Here is a 19,233-nt window from a genome sequence, read left to right as displayed (position 1 = left end):
TCTGTGAATTTCAAATGCTTGTTGAAATTTTCCCATAGAGGAATTACTTGTGTCCCCGCCTCCGACCTCAAATCAACCCTCGTGCCCTTTTCTCAAAAAAGTAGGCCCTGTGTTTACAGGTTGTGTTTCAGCAAAAGAAAAAAGAAATCAGAATGGGTGGACACCCCCACCCCACGCCAATAAATTGAATAAATTAATTCAATAAATTGAACAGGTATATTTGAATGTGATTTGCGAAAAAGTTACTCTCTCACAGGGTGATATAAGTTTTGGTGCAGAAAAAAAATTATTTCACATTTACGGTACTGCACGAAACTATAGCAGAATCCTGGACCTTAGTCTTTCTTCAATCTGTTCTGTAACCGAAACGTTCACAAACTTTCAGCCGGCTATTCGTGGCTGAGGTAAAACAACTTCACCAACCTACCAATCTTAATATTGCGATGAAAACCTTGTATACGCACCAGTAACAGGAAAATTCAGAAATGGACTGTTAATCATACACCCTGCATTTTAAAGGAATCTGATTTGCATATTTTCAGTGATTTGCTTACGTGCAGTACCCTCTATCGACAAAAACTTTGAGCTTGAGCTATTTTTTTATGGGACACACTATACTTACTCTGTTTTGAATTTCATTATGATTTTCCCGATGCAAAATTCCTGGAAAAATGATTAATTAACGTATATTTTTTTGACCAGTCTGATGATCATTAAGATATAAATATTCGTGAGTTGTGGAACGGGAATGAGCCGGAACCGAGTGATAAATTCTTTTACTCGTCGCTGTGCTCGAGATGAACTGACCCCCCCCCCCTCTTAACGGAATGAAGCTCGTAAACCATGGGTTCAATCGATTGCACGGGGCCAGGCTGTATATATACACGAATCCATGCACGTACTTACGTACGTACATTCAACCCACCCAGCTACCATCTCAATCTTATGAACCTTTTTTTTCCCTCCCGCAATAGAACAGCGCATGCTCCATTCCTTGGTTCCCATCCCACAATCCAACTGAAATGAGATCAGTAGCCATTGCTCGATTCCACCCGGAAAAAACAGCCATCTCTTCAAAAAAACAAACAACAACAACTGGGCGGATGTCGATTCGTATGAAAAGAAGATGTCCAAATTGAATGCATTGTTTTTATGCGGAAAATATCTGCATTCAATACGGTAACTTGAACTTAAAAAAACTGAAAAGGTGTCGGTGGTCAAACCTTGTTTCGTCCAGGTCTGTCAATACCGCAGTCTAGCCTGGCGCAGCGAAGCAATTACGGATCAGTCGTACCATGGGTGATATCTGTAGACGTGAGTAGTAAAAATAAGATGAATATATTATATGTGTAAAATGTTAATTGCGTATATACCTCCCTTCTTTTTCAATGGATAACCACAAATCCTTTAGGGCTGTCGTGTCTCAAAGAACCGTACGTAGAAATAGATTAACTCACTTTAAACCTTAAAAATCTCTCATTATCCTCAAATACCTCAAATTCTTTCATCGCCCTAAATTACCCCAAAAAAATATCCTTCATTTTCCCTCCAAATACATGATATTATTCCAGAGGGAAGACCCTAAAATTCAATTTTGTACCACCCTTGACAGAAAGGTATTAATATTTCTCATAAAATCTTATTATTAAAACGAAACGTCTTATCATTTTAAGTCGTATTATTTTCGGTTTCAAATTTTATTTAAATCTTTCCATAATGTTTACATTATAATTTACAATGGTCGTTCGAGGGTATTTTTCCCCCGTATAAATAAATGCGCGTGACATTTGCCCGATCTGTCTCCATAACTGGGTGTTGTTTTCTTGGCAATATTGATGTTTATGCAGTGAAGCCGCCGAGATCCTTGAACTTGGAGCTACATACAGTGAAACCTCCCCTCTAACGGGCACTTTTCATTTTTCACCCGATCAAGTGAAATGGAGCTTCAATGTATTTCACTCCCCGTTAGCGGACACTCTCGATAGCAAACAATAAAATCAGACGAAATCTAATTCTTATTTTAAAAACTCTTATTCCTTAATTTTTGGTCATTAACCGATAATTTAGCATATTCAACCAAAGATTATGTTTAATCCCAAGCTCGTGTTGATAAATATGATAAATCGTCAATTAATTACTTGTTGACTGAACGTAACTATGGTCCAGGATGGTGAATTCGAATGGTGATGTGTTGATTTTGTTTGTTGATACATGAGAAGAAAGCCAACATTACAAGACATAATGTTAATTTGAATGTTCTTATCTTCTTCACGCTTACTTAGACTTAATTGTATATTTATTGCAAAATATGTGAAGTGCATGTATCATGTACGGCTAAAAATAATTAATTGGTTTTATGAAAGGAAGAAAGGTTATAAATTTTTCCATATTTATCATTTTCCAACTTTAATAGAGAATTATGCATAATCGCAGGTAAAAGTGATAAATGTTGTGAAATTTAACCAACTTTCATTATCAAGACGATTGGTGATTATATGCATAATCAACAGTGTATCACTTTTATAGTAACATATGCATTTTGACATTAAAATATATAGGAACCACACAATTGCGACCGAAGCCAAACGTCATATCAATATGAAAGTCGTATAAAAGATGTTCCACTGTATATCGTACGCCACTGCATTAGCGGATAACATTTTTGGCCCGTTATCGAGAGGTTCTACTGTATATAATATTGGGTACGGAAAAAAATTAACTATGGAGTTGAATCTAATTAAGTGTATTTCGAAGTCGTATTGCGAAATAAAATTCAATTAATAAAATTTCATTCATTATAGTATTAAAATTGTATCAAATAATAAAAATTCATTGTAATATATTTTTAATTATACTAAGCAAATTTTTTTTCTCATTACTGCTTAAAGAAATCCATTTCTTTGATTTTAATGCCGAACTCTAATTTCAAGTTCCTTACTTTTGGATTATGGACTCAAATTATCAATTATAATCAGGAAATCAAAAAGTTATCGATTATAAGAGGCGGGGGGGGAGGCCTCCTCCGCTAGGACATTTTTTGACAAATTCTCTTTTTTTTTTTCAAATGAGATAATTTCATACGCAACTATTTTATTAGCTCCGAAAAAACAGTGATCATTATAAATAGGCAGTTGCAAATAATAGAGAAAAAAATGAGTTCACCTGTACTGACGTGTGCCAGGAACATAGAGGTATTGCAATTAAATGAACATTAAAAACTACATCACAATATCAAGCAAATAGCTTAAATTATCTTGTATTAATAAGCAGGATTTTAAGTTTACAAGAAAATATGTGCATGAAAATTTTGCAATTATATAAATTGCTATCGTTTCTTTAATATTTATTAAAAGTATAGAAGACCGAAACAACTTTTGAAAATCCGTGTCATTTTGTTTTGGTATATGTATAGTATGACGTCTAAATTGCATCGCAGACACGTAACTTTAGAACAAGATGCCCTTATCTTTTATAAAATATTTTTAAACATTTATATATACACATACAAATGTCAGAGGAAAAATCTATAATTGTCTGCGAAGTGGAAATTATATGTACGTGAGTCTACTTCTTTTCTTTTGCGTTGGTCTTCTTTTCTGCATACCAGATCGATTTTACAATAAATACGGTGTAAAAATTTATTTAAAATAATAATGTTGATCCCCTTGACATCTAGGCTAGAGTCCTGCATTAGCCTCGCATTATTATTTTTTATTATTTAATTTAGGTATCTTAACTTTTTACCAACTTTTATGGAGGGCTATGTATAGGGTAAAAGGTCAGATATCATTATGCACCCTTTATCTTATGAATCGTTGGTTATAGAAACATACAGGGCGTCCATAATTAAAAGACTCTATTTTAAAGTATCCTACAGGCGAACCAGTCACACACATCAGAAAAGTAGGAAATTTTGTGTAGGACTTCATGAAGTGATGGTAATTTGTTTCGGGGGGGGGGGGGGATAGTTGCACATGTCGCCACCAGAGGGTGTTTCACTTTGAATACCTGTAGTAAAGATGTAAATTTATGTGATGTCACGCAGCACTGTTATAAAGCCTAGAAACATTCACGGAGATTTTGTTTCTCAATGTGTTTGCTGCTCACAATGACGATAAGTTTACGAGATCGCGCTTTCTTAGTCAAATTGTTTTACCAAAACTGTTTTGGCAAAACAGCAATTCCGCAGTAACTGCTCTACGGAAATATCGGACTCGGAAAAGAATTCGAAAAGATCCAATGAATGTTAAAAACCTTCGGAGTATGATAACGAAATTTGAAACCACAGGATCGTTGGCTGTTCGTCCTGGAAGAGGAAGAAAACCCTTCAGGTGCAAGAGGACAGAGCTTCAAATTCTCGTGGTAGTGTCAGGCGTGGGCGTTAGATAGGCCACGTGTTCAACTGTCCATAAGATCATGCGGAATATCCTCCGATATTATCCGTACAAACTTTCACTTGTGCCGTGGTTGCTTTCACACGATTACGACGCTCGACTCCGGTTCTCACTACAGTTTCTAGCTCCCGTTGTGGTAGATTCAGAATGGCCTTGGAATATCCTCTAGACAGACGAAGGGCATTTTGACTTAGATGGTGCAGTTAATACTCATAACTGCCGAATGTGGGAATCAGAAAATCCACACGCTATCTTAGAGGTTCCGTTGCATTCACAAAAATGACGGTATGGGGCCGTTCAAGTATTACGTCATCATCGATCGGGGGGGGGGGGGGGGGGTTCCGATTTGCTGACTTTTGATGACAAGGGGGGGAGGGGGGTTTGGATAATGCTTACGTCATCAACCACCTTTTATGAAGATATGAAATATTTTTAATGGCATCTTACTCGGTGCGCCAAAAACGAGAAAAACCTTTCGATAGTTTGTGGGCAATTGAAGTAACATCCCCCTATTGATAAGTGCCCTACAGAGCCACTTTAGTGACCTCAATGTTTTGCGGATCCAAGTGATCTGGAAATGTGTCCAGGCCGCTTAAGTGCTCTGGAACTGTGCCACGCATCACTTAAATAATCTGAGAATGTGTCGCGGGTAATTTTAGTGATGTAGAACAGCACTGGGGGCCAGTTAAGCGCTCTAAAACTACGTCACATGTCACTCAAGGGATCTCTAAATATGTCACGGATCGCTTAAGTGTTATGGAACTGTGTCTCGGATCATTTAAGTGATCTGAAAATATGCCACGGGCCGCTTAAATGTTCTGGAATTGTACCATGGGACACTTAAGCGATCTGTAAATGTGCCGCTTAGTTCATTTTTACAAAATTAGGTTTGAACAGGGCAGGCCACATCAAATAACTCCCAGGGCCATATTTGGTCCGCGGGCCAAGGAACTTAATGTGATTTATCATTATATGGCTAAGAGGGCAGGTCGCAATGAATTTATTAAAGATAAATTTTGAGTTCATAGACTTCAAATAACATTGAAATTAACAGAAATTGACTATAACAACGTATAAAGGAATTTTCTTCCGAAATTTCAATTACAAAAAAAATTATTTTTTTTTCATTAAAAAATAAATTTTTGATCGTGGGAAGGGGGCACGGGAGAGCCCCCTCCCCCTATCCCCCCCCCGCGTACGTCTCTGATCCCACCAATATGCGATAGGTTTCAGAGGGGCAGAGGTGATGACGAAATTTTGCTGACAAGGGGGGGTCAAAAATGGCTAAAAATTTGCTTACGTAATAACGGCCCCTATGGTGTGGATTTACTGCATCATTTATTCCCGGTCCCTACTTCTACGAGGAGGTACGTTCTACAGGTCCAGTGACATGTTCGATCACCGGGAAGTGATATACATTGCTGTTACAGAACGAAATTGTTCCGGCTCTGCAAGCACGTCACTGCCTTGCAGACACAATCTTTAAGCAAGACGGAGCTCCTCCACACATTGCAGTGTGTGTTAAGAATGTTCTTAAAACCCATTTTACAGAAGAACGTGTCATCAGCCGGCACTTCCCTAACTTACAGTCTCCCCGCTCCCTGAACCTTAATCCATGCGATTTTTGGCTTTGGGGGCATTTGCAAAGTCTGGGAAGTCGTGACAATCCAAAAACTTCACCCGACCTTAAAGGCAGCATTTCACGCCACTTGCTTAACATTTCCCCGCGCTCACTTCGGTCAGTTGTGGAACATGTCATCTTGCGATTTCACATGGTACCTGAAAATGATGGCCATTATGCGGAACATGTTTTGTTGCAGTAGCAATTGTAAAAGTGTTTAACAATTGTTAAAATTGTAAACGTTTGCCTAAATGTTTCATTTCTTAATAAAACGCCCTCTCGTGGCGACATGTACAACTATTTTTCCCCTGAAACAAATTCTCATCACTTCATGAAGTCTTTCACAAAGTTTAACAATTTTCGGAAGACTGGTTTCGCCTGTAGGCTACTATAAAACAGGGTCTTTTAATTATTGACGCCCTGTACTTTCAATTTAAAAAGTATTTAAATAGCGTACTGATTTGAGAAATGTAATTTCTTCGACTATCGACAGTATATGTATTGACATACAAAATTTGAGTTTTAAGGTCTCCCATATAATTCAACTCTCAATCAATAATTTGTTTCCCAATCTCCTTTGAGCCCAACAAAAAAAATCCATGTTTTTTCAAAGTGCAATATTAGCCATGACGTTTTTTTTTTTTTTTTTTTTTTGGGGGGGAAGGGGGGTCTTATGAAAGACAGGGCAACAACTTTATAATTGAAAGTTATAAAATATGGAGACCGGATAAAAAATTGAAATTTTACACCTTAGTACATTTATAGCCACTAGTAAGTATGGCGTATTTAAAATTTAGGCTTGTTGTTTGGATACATTTTTCTAGTTAAAAGTACGTTTCTATAACCAACGGTTCAAAAAATAAAAGGTATACAAGGGTATGGCTTCACATCCTGTATGCTGTATGAATTTTTAAGTCTTTCGCTTCGAAATCTCAGAAATTTTACAATATTTTTCTGATAATTTAACCACAAAAGCAAATAGTAAACACCATTTAATCAATTTAATTAATTTAATCGCCATAGATACTTGAAATTATCTAATTCTGCGAATTTTTTTTCCATTTTTTTTATCTATACTCATGTGTTTATACTCTTTCTCCATGAGTATAAATGATGTGGTAGCGTTGTATTTCTTTCAAATTACCATAGCACACATCAACATAAATAACCTCTTTTTTTTCTTCAACAGAAAGCAATGCGCATAAAACATGATTTAGGTTCTGTGGAAGCCCCTAGAAACCTCCTACTGAGGTATGAATCAGGTTTTTTTTCTGTTTTGATATTATGGTAACTTCTTATTTTGAATTTTTATCTTTCATTTATATGGTTCGTTAAGACCAAAGAAAATTTTTAGCATCGTATGCAAGAAACGTGGACGTGTTGAAAAGAATATGGACATATAATATAAAATGAATTCAGATTATTCATTTCTATAGAAAATTTATCTGAGTAATTAAGAGGAAAAAAATTTAACCACCATAACTTTGCCACGTTATAATTACTATAGTAATTCAGGAAAATTTGCTCTTGTTTTTTGTTTTGTTGTATTATTTTTTGTGCTTTTTTTATTATTATTTTGTATTTATCTGACATTAAGAATTTTGTCTCGTCTGCGTTGTTTAGTCCCACCTTATGGGCACCTTATAATCTCTGCCTTGTACCTAGAGGGTTGCTGAGATCAAGACTAAAAAAATATGATCATTTTCAATATACTACGTTTTTCCGAGATATATTCCATCATCATACCACGGAGACAAAATTCTTATAAAAGTGACTGATTGGATTTTTGCTATTTATATGGGAAAAACTTTGAATTTTTGATTGCTTATCCATATTAATTTAAAAATATTTTAAATAAATCCGTATGTGAAATGTAAGGGATTTACTGCTATAATATTACAGCCACTATGAATGTAGATACATGGGTATTCCCCCCCCCCTTTATGGTAGCCTTGCATTGCAATTGACATCAATTGCTGATGATTGGTAAGCATTCCAGTGCAGTTATTTACCCAGAGGCATTTCATTTCATACCGTACAGCACTCAGGCTCTATCGACCATGGTCAATTTTAGCCGTTGTCCCGGATGAGGGGTTGGCAGTGTCGGGTGTTTTATTATGCATGTATAAATTACACATGTGCACACATTACAATAAAGCACAGGAAAAAACCAAAAATTAATAATATTAATAATACAAATAGCAAAAAAATTGCAATAGCAATAAATTTACAAAACAGCTATCAAATATCGAGAACAGATGCCTCATTCGGCATGGTTATATGCTTTTCAGCTTTGTCTCGACGTTTCCGACCGGCCCAGGTTCCCGCCAAAGTAGCTTTGTGCCCAGTTGAGCCCCAGCGCTCGGTTGAACTTTGCAACCATGCTTACCCAGAGACAAACAGAGCGGAATAGCTTTTCTAGCCGCACAACATTTGTCAACCCCCTGAATCACCCCGACAGAAACCGCCCTGGATCATGATACTAAAAATCTGTGTGCGAAGAGGGTTGAAACCAGACTTTTTTGGAAAAATGATCATTCACGGATACACCACGGATTCCCAAACTTTTTGACAGAAGCAAATTTACACAATAGAATTTCAAATAATTCTCTGCGTCCCAGGATGATCACTGTTAGATGGTATAAAGAACCATGTGGCCAGGTTCACACTGGTGCGATACGGCAAGCGTCGCAGCATGCAGCTCGACGCGGATTGGATGAAAAAAACTTGAAATTCAGATTTTAACCAATCCGCGTCGATTTGCATGCTGCATCGTTCACAGTATCACGCCAGTATGAACCCGGCCTAACAGTTCAATGAGTTTAATACATATATTTTTTTTCCATTTGTTAGTAAAAAAGTCACTCAGGAGGTTTTAGAGCGCATCCCATCTGAGAAACGTGGAAGGACTGTTTCACCGGAGACCAAAAGTCACAGGTAAATATGCATAGTAGCATAGTAGATGAGCATATGAAACTTTAGCTTGTGTATTACTTTTTGATTCTGTAAATAATGGTTGTAAATAATTCTGTAAAACAGGAAATAATGGTTATCCTGTATACGAAAGCTTTCCTCAACCGAAACTCCTCAAAACAACACCCTTGTGGAGAAATAGCTGGGGCAAATTCGGTAAAAGTTAGAGGGTCCCTTCCCCTTATCTAGTAAACTTACAAAATCCCCACAATGCTGAATACATGCTCAACCCATGGCACTCAGTCATCTGATGCGGTACGTGACCTCAAACTTTTCAATGATATGCCGGCTCGAGGTTGTCGTTTGAGAGAGTTTTAAGAATCCGAGATATCTCGGGATTGCCACTGTATGGGTTAAGTGACCCACGCTGCAGTTCCACATCACTTAAGTGGTCCGCGTAGCATTTTCGGTTCCCTTAATTGGCCTACGACCCATTTATAGATCAATCAAGTGACTTGCGGCAGCATTCTAGATCACTTAAGTCTCTGGCGGACAAAAATTCCGGATCCCACGGCACATTTCTAGGATCACTGAACTGACCCGCAGTGCAGTTCCACATCATTAAATGTCCATGGTACCTTTCTAGATCACTTAAGTGACCCACGGCACATTTACAGATCACTTAAGGGACTTGTGGAGCAATTCCACATCACTCGTGATACATCCCAAGATCACTTAAGGGACCTGCGACACGTTTTTATACCCCTGAAATGGCCTGCACTTTCCAAAAGATTGAGCACCTCTTGATGTAGAAAATTCTCCCCTGAAGCCTAGGGCGTTATTTCAAAGGATTACAAAAACTAGAATATCGCTTTAACAGTTCCACGGCCGTAGCCAGAAATTTCTTTCTATAGGAGATAAATTGTTAATAAGCTAAACTTGATCGAATGCGACTCTATACATATCAGTATGTATGAGGCACTTTCTCATACATATTTCAGTGGGTTCCTAAGAATATCCTCACCTCGCCATGCCCATGTGCGTTAACTTGTATCCAACCCCAATGAACCCAAGTCCCCTTCCCAATATTTGCCAACAAATCCACAATCAACCCTACTCCTCAACTCACTCCTGTAAAAATGTTAGGTTTGAGCCCCACCCACCAACAGTTCTGACCCCTCGCAATATTTCCAATAACTCTACACCCATGGCTACGACCTTGACGTGATTCGTAGAAAGGGAATGATAATCGGGGATGGGGGGGGGGGGGGTTCCCCTGTAACACAGACATTATTTCAAAAGCAAAAAAGCACTGTCACTTTCAGTGAAACATATACATTAGAAAAACCCGCCTGACGGTGTGTCCATTTTTTTTCTATCAGATTCCAACACGGATGGCAACATCTCCAGGACAGCCCGGAGAATATCCTAAACAACAACAACAACACGGACGACGACTTCAGCAATGTCATCACCGCTAACAATAACGACATCGACGAAGACCGCAACGTCAAAAACAACCAAAGTGATAACAACCTCGACGTCGACGACACCGTCTTCCCGTCTCCTTCCGGATCCCCGAAATTCCAACCGAAAGAAGATTACAACAACGATGATTCCGACGACAGCGACGATTCCACCTCCGACGACGAAGATACCAGCATCTCCTTCAGCGACACCAGTCCACTGCTAGACGTCAGCAGCCTAGACGACGACGACAGCAGCAGCGACAGCGAGAGCGACACCAGCAGCGGCAGCAGCAGCAGTAGTAATGACATTTCGGACGCCGAAATGTCCGACGTCGACGGTGATTGCCTGGCCGAGGCCGATGATATCCTGGACAACAACAACAGCGGCGGTGAGGACACGTCCGCGAAGACCTCATCCATGGACTCGCCATCTTGGATGTCCTTCTCTTCCCCTACTTCGTCTGAGGCGGCCGCGTCTAAAAAGGCATTGCCGGCACCTTCATCCCTCACTCCAGTGCATAGGGCTGAGGGACTCAACAAGAGGAACGGTGTAGTCTTGCCGGACGTGCTTCCCGTCGCCGTTCCCGACGCGGAGGACGACGACGCGATCAGAGAACGTCGAGAACTGGAAATCCAACTCAAAAGGCGTGAGCTTAAACTGGACGCCACGCCTCGGATATCGCGGGACTGTTGCATAGTCGAGATCACCACTCAACCAGACATTCACGTCGACATCCGGCTTAACCCGACTCTGAACAGACCGTTTCCGGAACCCTACATGAAGCAGAGAAATTCTTATCCACGCGAAGCCAAGAACTACAACTTCTACTTCAAATCCAGAGACGTGGTAGACCCTTCGCAATGCACCAAGTCGGTGGTGCAGAACGCGATCGGTCCCTCGTGCCGCGAGAAACCTTCCTCGAAATACTTTGCAATGGGAGAAGGCGTCAGGCTGAACAACTACACCATCGTCAACGGTTTTAACGCCGTCAGCCTGACAGAAGTCGTCAAGTCGGAGAACCTCGTCAAAGAAAGTAGTGATCAATCCATGGAAGACGACGACCAGTCTTTCACGTCGGAAGCTCTCCCAGAAACCAGCTTCTTGCGCAACGGGAGGCACAAACCTTTAGAGAGCAACAAAACCTTCAACATAGACTCCCACGTGAACAGCCGCAGGTACCAGAGACCCAAGTCCGAGGTCCTCGAACAGAACCCCTACGCCGATGTCGTCAGCTGCATGAACTCGCTGTCGCTCAGGAGCAGCAGCGCCACCAAGGTCTTCGACGATAACAGGGAACAACAACAACAAGCGCAGCAATACAAGAGCTCGGAACAACTCAAGAAATCCAACGGGTCCTCCCCTGGTAGCAGAGACGCTTGCTGCCAGGTCCAGCCATCGCTACTGCCTTACAATCAACGTTACAGCGGTGGCGGCGAGGTCTCCAAGAAAAACTGTTCGCCCACGAAAACGAATGGCACCGCCGCCACTGGGAGGAAACTGCCCTCACCGGAACTTTTCGAAGTGTACACCATGGAATCGGCAGCACCTCATATCAACTGGAGTGCTGCGCGTAACCACAGGGAAAACGAATGGCTGAAAAAGGTGAGACTATAATCATTCACGCACTTTAACAATTATGATACTGATTTCATTGAATTTAGTTAAATAACTATTATCAGTTGAAATCGCGCGCGCGTGTGTGTGCGTGTGTGCAGTCGTTGAATCACGCAAAACGAACCAATAAGCGCATCGGTGGTTACATTCGAGTCGATGAATCCCGCAAAATTATGGAAACAACTTTCCCACCGTTCACAAAACTGGTCTGTCGCTACTGAGGCAATATACTACCATGTCAACATGTCAACTCCCGAAAGAATGAGCTCCGTCTGAATATTTTGGGGGCGCGGTAACCCAAGTCGATAAAGTACCAAAGGATGTTTCGAGCAGTGCCGTCTTAACGCATGGGCTCACCCGGGCACGGCCCGGGGGCCTCAGGAGAAGAGGGGGCCTAACAAAAATGAGATCCGATTGAAACTTTCTAGAATTTGCAAGGTAGGGCCTCAGAAAAACCAATTGGCCCGGGGGACCAACGATGCTCTTAAGACGGCCCTGGTTTCGAGGTGTCGCGAGTTCGATACCCGGTTCGTCATTGTCAGAAACATTCCTCCCACAGGGTATAACTGAAACAGCGACATGACCATAGAAAAAGATTGCTACTGCAGTAAGTCCCACATCGAGAGGTTAGCGCACCAGCCTCGTACAAAAAAGGCTGCCCATTCGGATTCGGCAATAAATTGTAGGTCACGGTCTAACTAGCCCTCGTGTACAGAAAATGACCGTGATGCGACAAAAATGATGAAATGATCGGAATATTTTGTCGGTCACAACAGACATTGTTTCTCGTATTTCTAGCAAAATACTAGGCAAATAATTCTGAAATTTCGGTCACGTGAACCCTGTGCTTGTGCTCACAATTTCCAGTGAAAATTCAGTCACGAGCGCATTTAGGGGACTGGCAAAATAGTTAAATAGGGAAAAGGGTTTTGATCAACCTTAATTCAGAAAAAGCTGCAAATGATTTGTATACTTGTGTGCATTTTCGTGGGGAAAAGCACGCGTATATTCATGAAAATATAAATTTTTTTCTGTAAATATTCCAATTTCCATCGCATGTTTTTCGCTCCGTGAAGCTATCAACGAATTTTTATAAAATTTGCAGAAAAATTGGCACTACATATGCCACACCCTGTGCAGGAATTTAGAATGAGCGTTTATGAGCAATTTATTTAACGTTTGTTCACCCCTTTTTTCGATTATATTGAACTTGGAATGTCTGAGTTTGATTGCCATCTACCTTTCACCAAAGAAAATTTTAAAGAAAAGAATTTTTTTTTCACGCTCCCGTAGTGAGAGAAGCATTTTCCCTAGTATTCCTGCAGCCAAAAGGTTTAGCTCATCGTCCCCTGCCAGTTCAGTCTCCTTCTCACGTTCTCCTTAACCGTACGTACACTTCGTAAACATTCATCTGGGGAATATCTAACGAACTGGTCCCATGCCGGAACGTATTGGGTGTAACGTAAGGCCACACACGTAACACATTGTGTATATGTGTGTGGCCTTACGTTAACGTAATTTATGTTACCAAAGTTACGCTTGTTGCGTTTTATACTGGTGCTGCCATCAGCCTCCCATATTTTGAAGTGAAAATATCAAATGCCCGAATTTTCGTGTTGTGTGAGTACAGAGTGGGCAAAAAGTCCGTAGAAACATTAAAAATTTATAAAAATCGGAAAAATAACCGAAATAAAAAACGTTTTACAGGGTTAGCATCGCTAGGTCACGGGAATTTTTTTAAGACGGAAAAAATAACTTAAAAAACCGATAGGGGCGCTGACGTACACAAGTCAAAGAAAAGATACGCAAATAACGAACACAGAATGCCTCCAAATCATATATTACAGCAGTGTGTGTTTCACATGACCACCACCACAGTTGATAACACACTGCAAGCGAGTCGCAAATCCAGCAACGTCAGAGTGCAGCAAGTCCACATACACGGTTTACAACGGTGAACTGATTGTGGATTAGGAGCGCAAGTTCTTATAACTGTCTCATGTGCATATTTCCGCCAAAGCGTACCATATGGATACCAGTACTCACCGTGTGCATATTTCTACCAGAGCCACCTATCGGCTGTTTTTGAGTTATTTTCTTTTCCTGTCTTAAAAAAATCTCCTGGACCTAGCGATGCTTACCCTGCAAACCGTTTTTTATTTCGGTTATTTTTTCGGTTTTTATTCATTTTTAAAGTTTCTACGGACTATTTGCCCACCCTGTATCATGTTGACGGTATGTCTGCTCTATACTAGGCGACCTGCTTGGATTTGCACCTCGAAGTTAGGAAAACCAACTTCGGTTGACCGCCACTGCGCCGGCAGCGATGTTCGAATCTGGATTCTCACGATGACAGTCCAACACAATGCCACACAACCACAGCTCCTCCTCATTAGGGTTTCCAGATCCGAAATCAGGACATGCGCTCATGCCCTTTTTGTCAACGACTCACTTATTTCTGTTAACAGCGGATGACACCACTATACTGGAAAGAAAAAAAGTTTTTCAACCAAACAGTGGAGCTGCAATTTTTATTTATTTTTTCTCGGCCTTTCATTGTCAGACCTACAACATTCTGATTGTATTGTTGATAAATTCATCTGTTATGTTTGAAAAATTACGAATCAATATTTTTCATCTTTTACAACCTAATCTTGAGTTCTAATAACTGCCAATGCTTAGTCGAAAAAATTGCCAAAACATTCAAATTATCAGTGAATTACTATTCCTGACGCTATCCGGAAGCGGTTATACTTAGGGTTACCAGAGCTCCTCATTTATGAGGACAGGTTCTCGGTTTCTATGTCATTTATCCCGATACGTTTTTGCAATTCCGCCGTTTTGTCCACACTTTCAGGGTTCAGGAACTTTTTGTTTCTCTTTCTCGAAAAACAAATGCGCTACGAAACATACAGTGTGATTCAAAACTCAACGTACAAACTTTTGGGGGAGGTAGAAAACACAAAAACAAAACAGAATCACATAAGAATGTAAGGCCGGAAACCCCAACCTAATCAGCAGAAGGATAAACGAAGATGCAGAAATGACAAGCCAATAATGGGTGGAAAAACTCTTTGTTTAACGATACTTTACACGAGGACAATTCGTGTCCACGTTAAGTTTCACCACAAGCGCTCAAAGTTCTTACCATACACGTCGTAAGAACCTCCGTCGCAGGTGCAAACGTCCGCGAAATGGCAAGTATGTTTGAAAGGGTTCGACAATCAATGCGTCGCGATTGTGAGGCATGAATAACTGTGGATGGTACGAACTGTAAGCACTTGTTGTTAAACTTATCGTGTAAACGTACAGTCCTAGTGTAAAGTATCGCTGAATAAGTTTTTCCCACCCATTATTGGCTTGTCATTCCTGCAACTTCGCTTGTCCTCCAGCTGATCAGGGGGGTTGGGTTTCCAGCCATAAATTTCTATGTGATTCTGTTTTGTTTTTGTGTTTTCCACCTCCCATAAAAGTTTGTACGTTCAGTTTTGAATCTAACGTATATCTTTTCATATTCATATGTTCTATATTCTGTATGTGACAGATGATTCTAGATTTATTTTCTAGCCAAAGCCTCCTAGATACTTGGACAGGGGTTCTTAACCTATGGGTCGCGACCCATAGTCTAGTGGCAGGGATGGTTCCCGAGATGGATCGTACAAAACCCACTTACAGACGGGACTGTTGAGCTATGTGTCTCGACCCAAATTTGATTCGTAAGGCTTCCAAGATGGATCGCGTAAATCCAATTACAGCCAGATATTCTAAACCTACTACTACTAAACCAGACATGCACCTCGTCCATATTCCTCTATGGAACCTGTAACGAATTGGTACTTGTTGGAATGTGCGTGTACATGTAGTGAAACCTGGCGTGAAGTTTGTTTCTGTGTAATGCTTGTTATGTGTAGTGCTGCCATCTGCCACCAGTTTTTCTACCTATGAGTGAAGTGTAATGATTGAATGATTTATCGTTGTAGGCCTGTTGCTCTCTGTGGTGAGACTTTTTAATGGGGAGATCGGCTCGCATTTGCGCCTCGAAGTTGGGAACCACAGGAAACCAACTTCAGCCAACCACCATTGTGGTGACGGTGGGGTTCTAAACCGACCCAAATTTGATCCGCAGGGGCTACCAAGATAGGTCGAACAAATCCGGGTGTTCATGAAACACCCATTTACTAAAATACCGTAGACGGTGACTAGCATTTGACCCCCCCCCGCGGGTGCACCCATTTCCCCTCGGTTTAGTTTTTTTTTTTAAACATATAATATGTCAACAATAACAATAATCTACTCAAGCTTAGTTAGGTTGAAGAAATAAAAAGAGATTTCTAATTTGGAATAAGAGAGATATAATAAGAGATTTATAATAATGCAATATATTAGAATGTAGTAGGTCACACACACACACACATGGTCATCTCTAAAGAAGGAAAAAAAGAACTTCTGTTTTGGGGGAAAAGAGAGAAGAAAGCTGTTATATATATATATATATATATATATATATTGTTTTACAGTTTTGTAGCGCCATCTGTTGTCGACAGAGAGTCGTTGCCGAAAGAGCGTAAATCTTCATTTCAGAGTTTTCAAATCTGTTAACCCTATAAAAACCCTATATTAACTATATATCCTAGTTAAGTGCTGCGAATTTTGTATTAATTGTCACATTGGCTTGCAATTGTCACAACAATCACCCTGCTTCCTTCTAAAAAATATATAATTATTTACATGTTATAATATGGTAGATAGTTAATTAAAAAATATAGTTAATTTTCGTAGATGTGTCATCACAAGTTTCATTGTGACATAAATTTAGGGTTACTAGATCTGAAAACTTACTTACTAGATCTGAAACTCCAAACTGAGGTCCTGGCAACGACCCACTTCCTCTATGACAACAGATGGCACTACTATACTAGAAACAAGTCCGTATTTTAAAATATGGACTGTACGTATTAAACTATTTAGCATTCACTTACTAAAGTTGGGAAGTTTGGTTGTGCATTGTGATCCATATTTGGAGTTGCAACTCTTCGACAAAGCTTTCTTTCGATTTTTGAAACCAACTCCACAGCCAAAGAGAAAATAATATTAAAAAGCCTTAAAGCTAATTATCATGTATAAATGTATAATAATAATAATCAAATTGAAATCAGAAGTGCACTCTTATTACAACCTTGAATGGCAACACCCGGTCATTGTTTATTTCGTGACACTCCTTGTCATCATCATCACAAATGACACGAGCTGTGATAATTTTCTTTTTCCTCGTCTGCGTAATTAGTCGAGCTGAGAAATCTCTCGTCGAATCTGATTCGATGCGTCGTTAATGAAGAAAGAAAGTGCGATGGATCAGTGGAAGTTCAAGTTCGAGAACGCGCTTCAGAAAGTCAATTCGGCTGGCCGGAACCTGGTTTCGAACGTGCGATCGGCCATCTCTGAAGCCAAACGCGAAACACGACCCAACTCGAACGATGACAACAACGATGAGAATTGGTGGCAGAACGAAGTGGACGAGATCGAGACCGACCCTTGTATCGAATGTTACAGCGATTTCGGCATTCTAAGAATCGATAGCGGTGAAGAGGAGGAAGAGATTTTTTACGACGTAGAGGTACGTATGAGCGAATGAATCTATGCGTCAGTTTGTTACAATGTCCAGCATAGCCAGTGGCGTATTTACAGCGTAGCTAAACGAGGTATGAGTGGTCAGGAAAAGTAGTGGCGTGGGAGAAGGGTGGAACAAAATTTGTATAGCCCACAGATCGTAAAACTGTAAATCTCCCACTACATAACGAGCGAGGGACCAGTTCAGTGAGTGACCAAACTAGTAACCCACAGAGTTTACAAGCATGTGAATGGTCAAAAGAGTAGCCCAGAGAGTGAGAGACCAGTCAGTGAGCAGTCAAAAGAGTGACTCAGGGAGTGTGTGACCACTGGAGTGATCAAAAGAAAAGGCCTGTAGAGTGTATAAGAATGGGGGAAATAACGGAAAGTGCCGAGTGGCATGGTTGTAAGATGTTCATCTACCACCATAAAGATTGCCATCAGGTTCCAGATTCAAACCCGTGAAAGAATATAGATAACGAGCTTGAGGCGACCACTGATAAATGGTGACTAAATTTCCAACTGGACTCAGTGGCAGTAAATTGTGGTATAGCAGTAGGACCGAATTTGGTTTGTGGTGAAGCAGGTCAGCTCGCAATTAAAAGAGTGATCTATATAACGTGAACGTGGGTGACTTGGAACATGTGCAAGCACATGAACAGCATGCAACAAGCATGGGAATGATCAAGCGAGACCATGTGAGCATCTGAGTATCCAAACGCTTGACCTATAGAACAAAATACCATGTCAATTAGCGATCAAAAGAGTGATCGATAGCATGAGCAAGTATGTGAGTGACCAAAAGAGTAACTTAGATACAGGCATATTTACAGGGGGAATAAGGTGGTTATGTGCAAGGTGGCAAATTGTAGGAATGACTGGTCAAGAAACTTAGTTGGCAAAGTTTATGTACAAGGACAACATCACTCTCCTCTACCATATGCATTTTTAACAACTACCTGTTGCGAAGATGCATTTTTGGAAAGTGAAAATTCCAGAAACTGCCTTTTCTGGGAATTGAACCCACGTCCTTTCAGTTTTCTTGTGAACTCCCTAGACCACTAGACTACAAAGGCGATAAATCTCAATCTTTCCTTGGAGCTGTTGTGAGCTTGACCTGAGACAGGTGTATACAAACAACGAATGCACCGTTATATACGGAGAACGCGAAGGTTTGAATTATAACAAAAAACGTTTATTAATGAGGTGAAGCGAAGGTACGACTGACTTGAGCCGATACGAAATAACGTCTGCCTCAAAAGGCATAATATAAAAAGGCAAAAATAACATAGATAATAATTGTGTAAGCGGTGCCATCTAGTGGCGATACAGAGAAAAATAATAATATGAAATACTACAGCTACACACAAACATACTCCCACCCTATCAAGAATATATACATGGTGTCATATTATTATTGATACATAAGTAGAACACATATCTTAGCATCTGATTAACAAATTAAAAATTTATTTTAAAAATACCCTTAGTAGTTCGAATTGCGACTACTCGAACATAACATTCTTACTAGATGAATTTTATGGCATTATCAATATAAATATATATTTTTTTAGCACCTCCACGTGAACAAAATCATTGAAGGGCTGCAAAATA

At 40.1% G+C, this 19,233-nt stretch overlaps 1 protein-coding gene across 3 annotated transcripts in view; it reads left to right on the top strand.

Moving 5' to 3' along the window:
• The window catches only part of LOC149084372 (uncharacterized), a 52,024-nt gene that overhangs the window by 16,665 nt on the left and 16,126 nt on the right, over window positions 1-19,233 (top strand). The window contains exons 1-4 of one of the 3 annotated variants that reach the window (XM_089234760.1): window positions 1,011-1,314; window positions 7,205-7,266; window positions 8,869-8,952; window positions 10,311-12,000. In XM_089234760.1, the coding sequence (XP_089090886.1) occupies window positions 7,211-7,266; window positions 8,869-8,952; window positions 10,311-12,000 (1,830 nt within the window). In that variant the 5' untranslated portion in view covers window positions 1,011-1,314; window positions 7,205-7,210. Of the gene's footprint in view, window positions 1-1,010; window positions 1,315-7,204; window positions 7,267-8,868; window positions 8,953-10,310; window positions 12,001-19,233 lie in introns of those variants that run through there. The other 2 variants (XM_089234762.1, XM_089234761.1) reach the window with 2 other exon arrangements.

Source organism: Pholcus phalangioides, unplaced genomic scaffold, assembly GCF_987345545.1.
Source record: "Pholcus phalangioides strain wild (caught in Gottingen) unplaced genomic scaffold, Ppha-v1.0 ptg000008l_1, whole genome shotgun sequence".
NCBI lineage: Eukaryota > Metazoa > Arthropoda > Arachnida > Araneae > Pholcidae > Pholcus > Pholcus phalangioides.
Note: the sequence above shows the minus strand (reverse complement) of the source record. Positions and strands in the feature narration are given on the sequence as shown.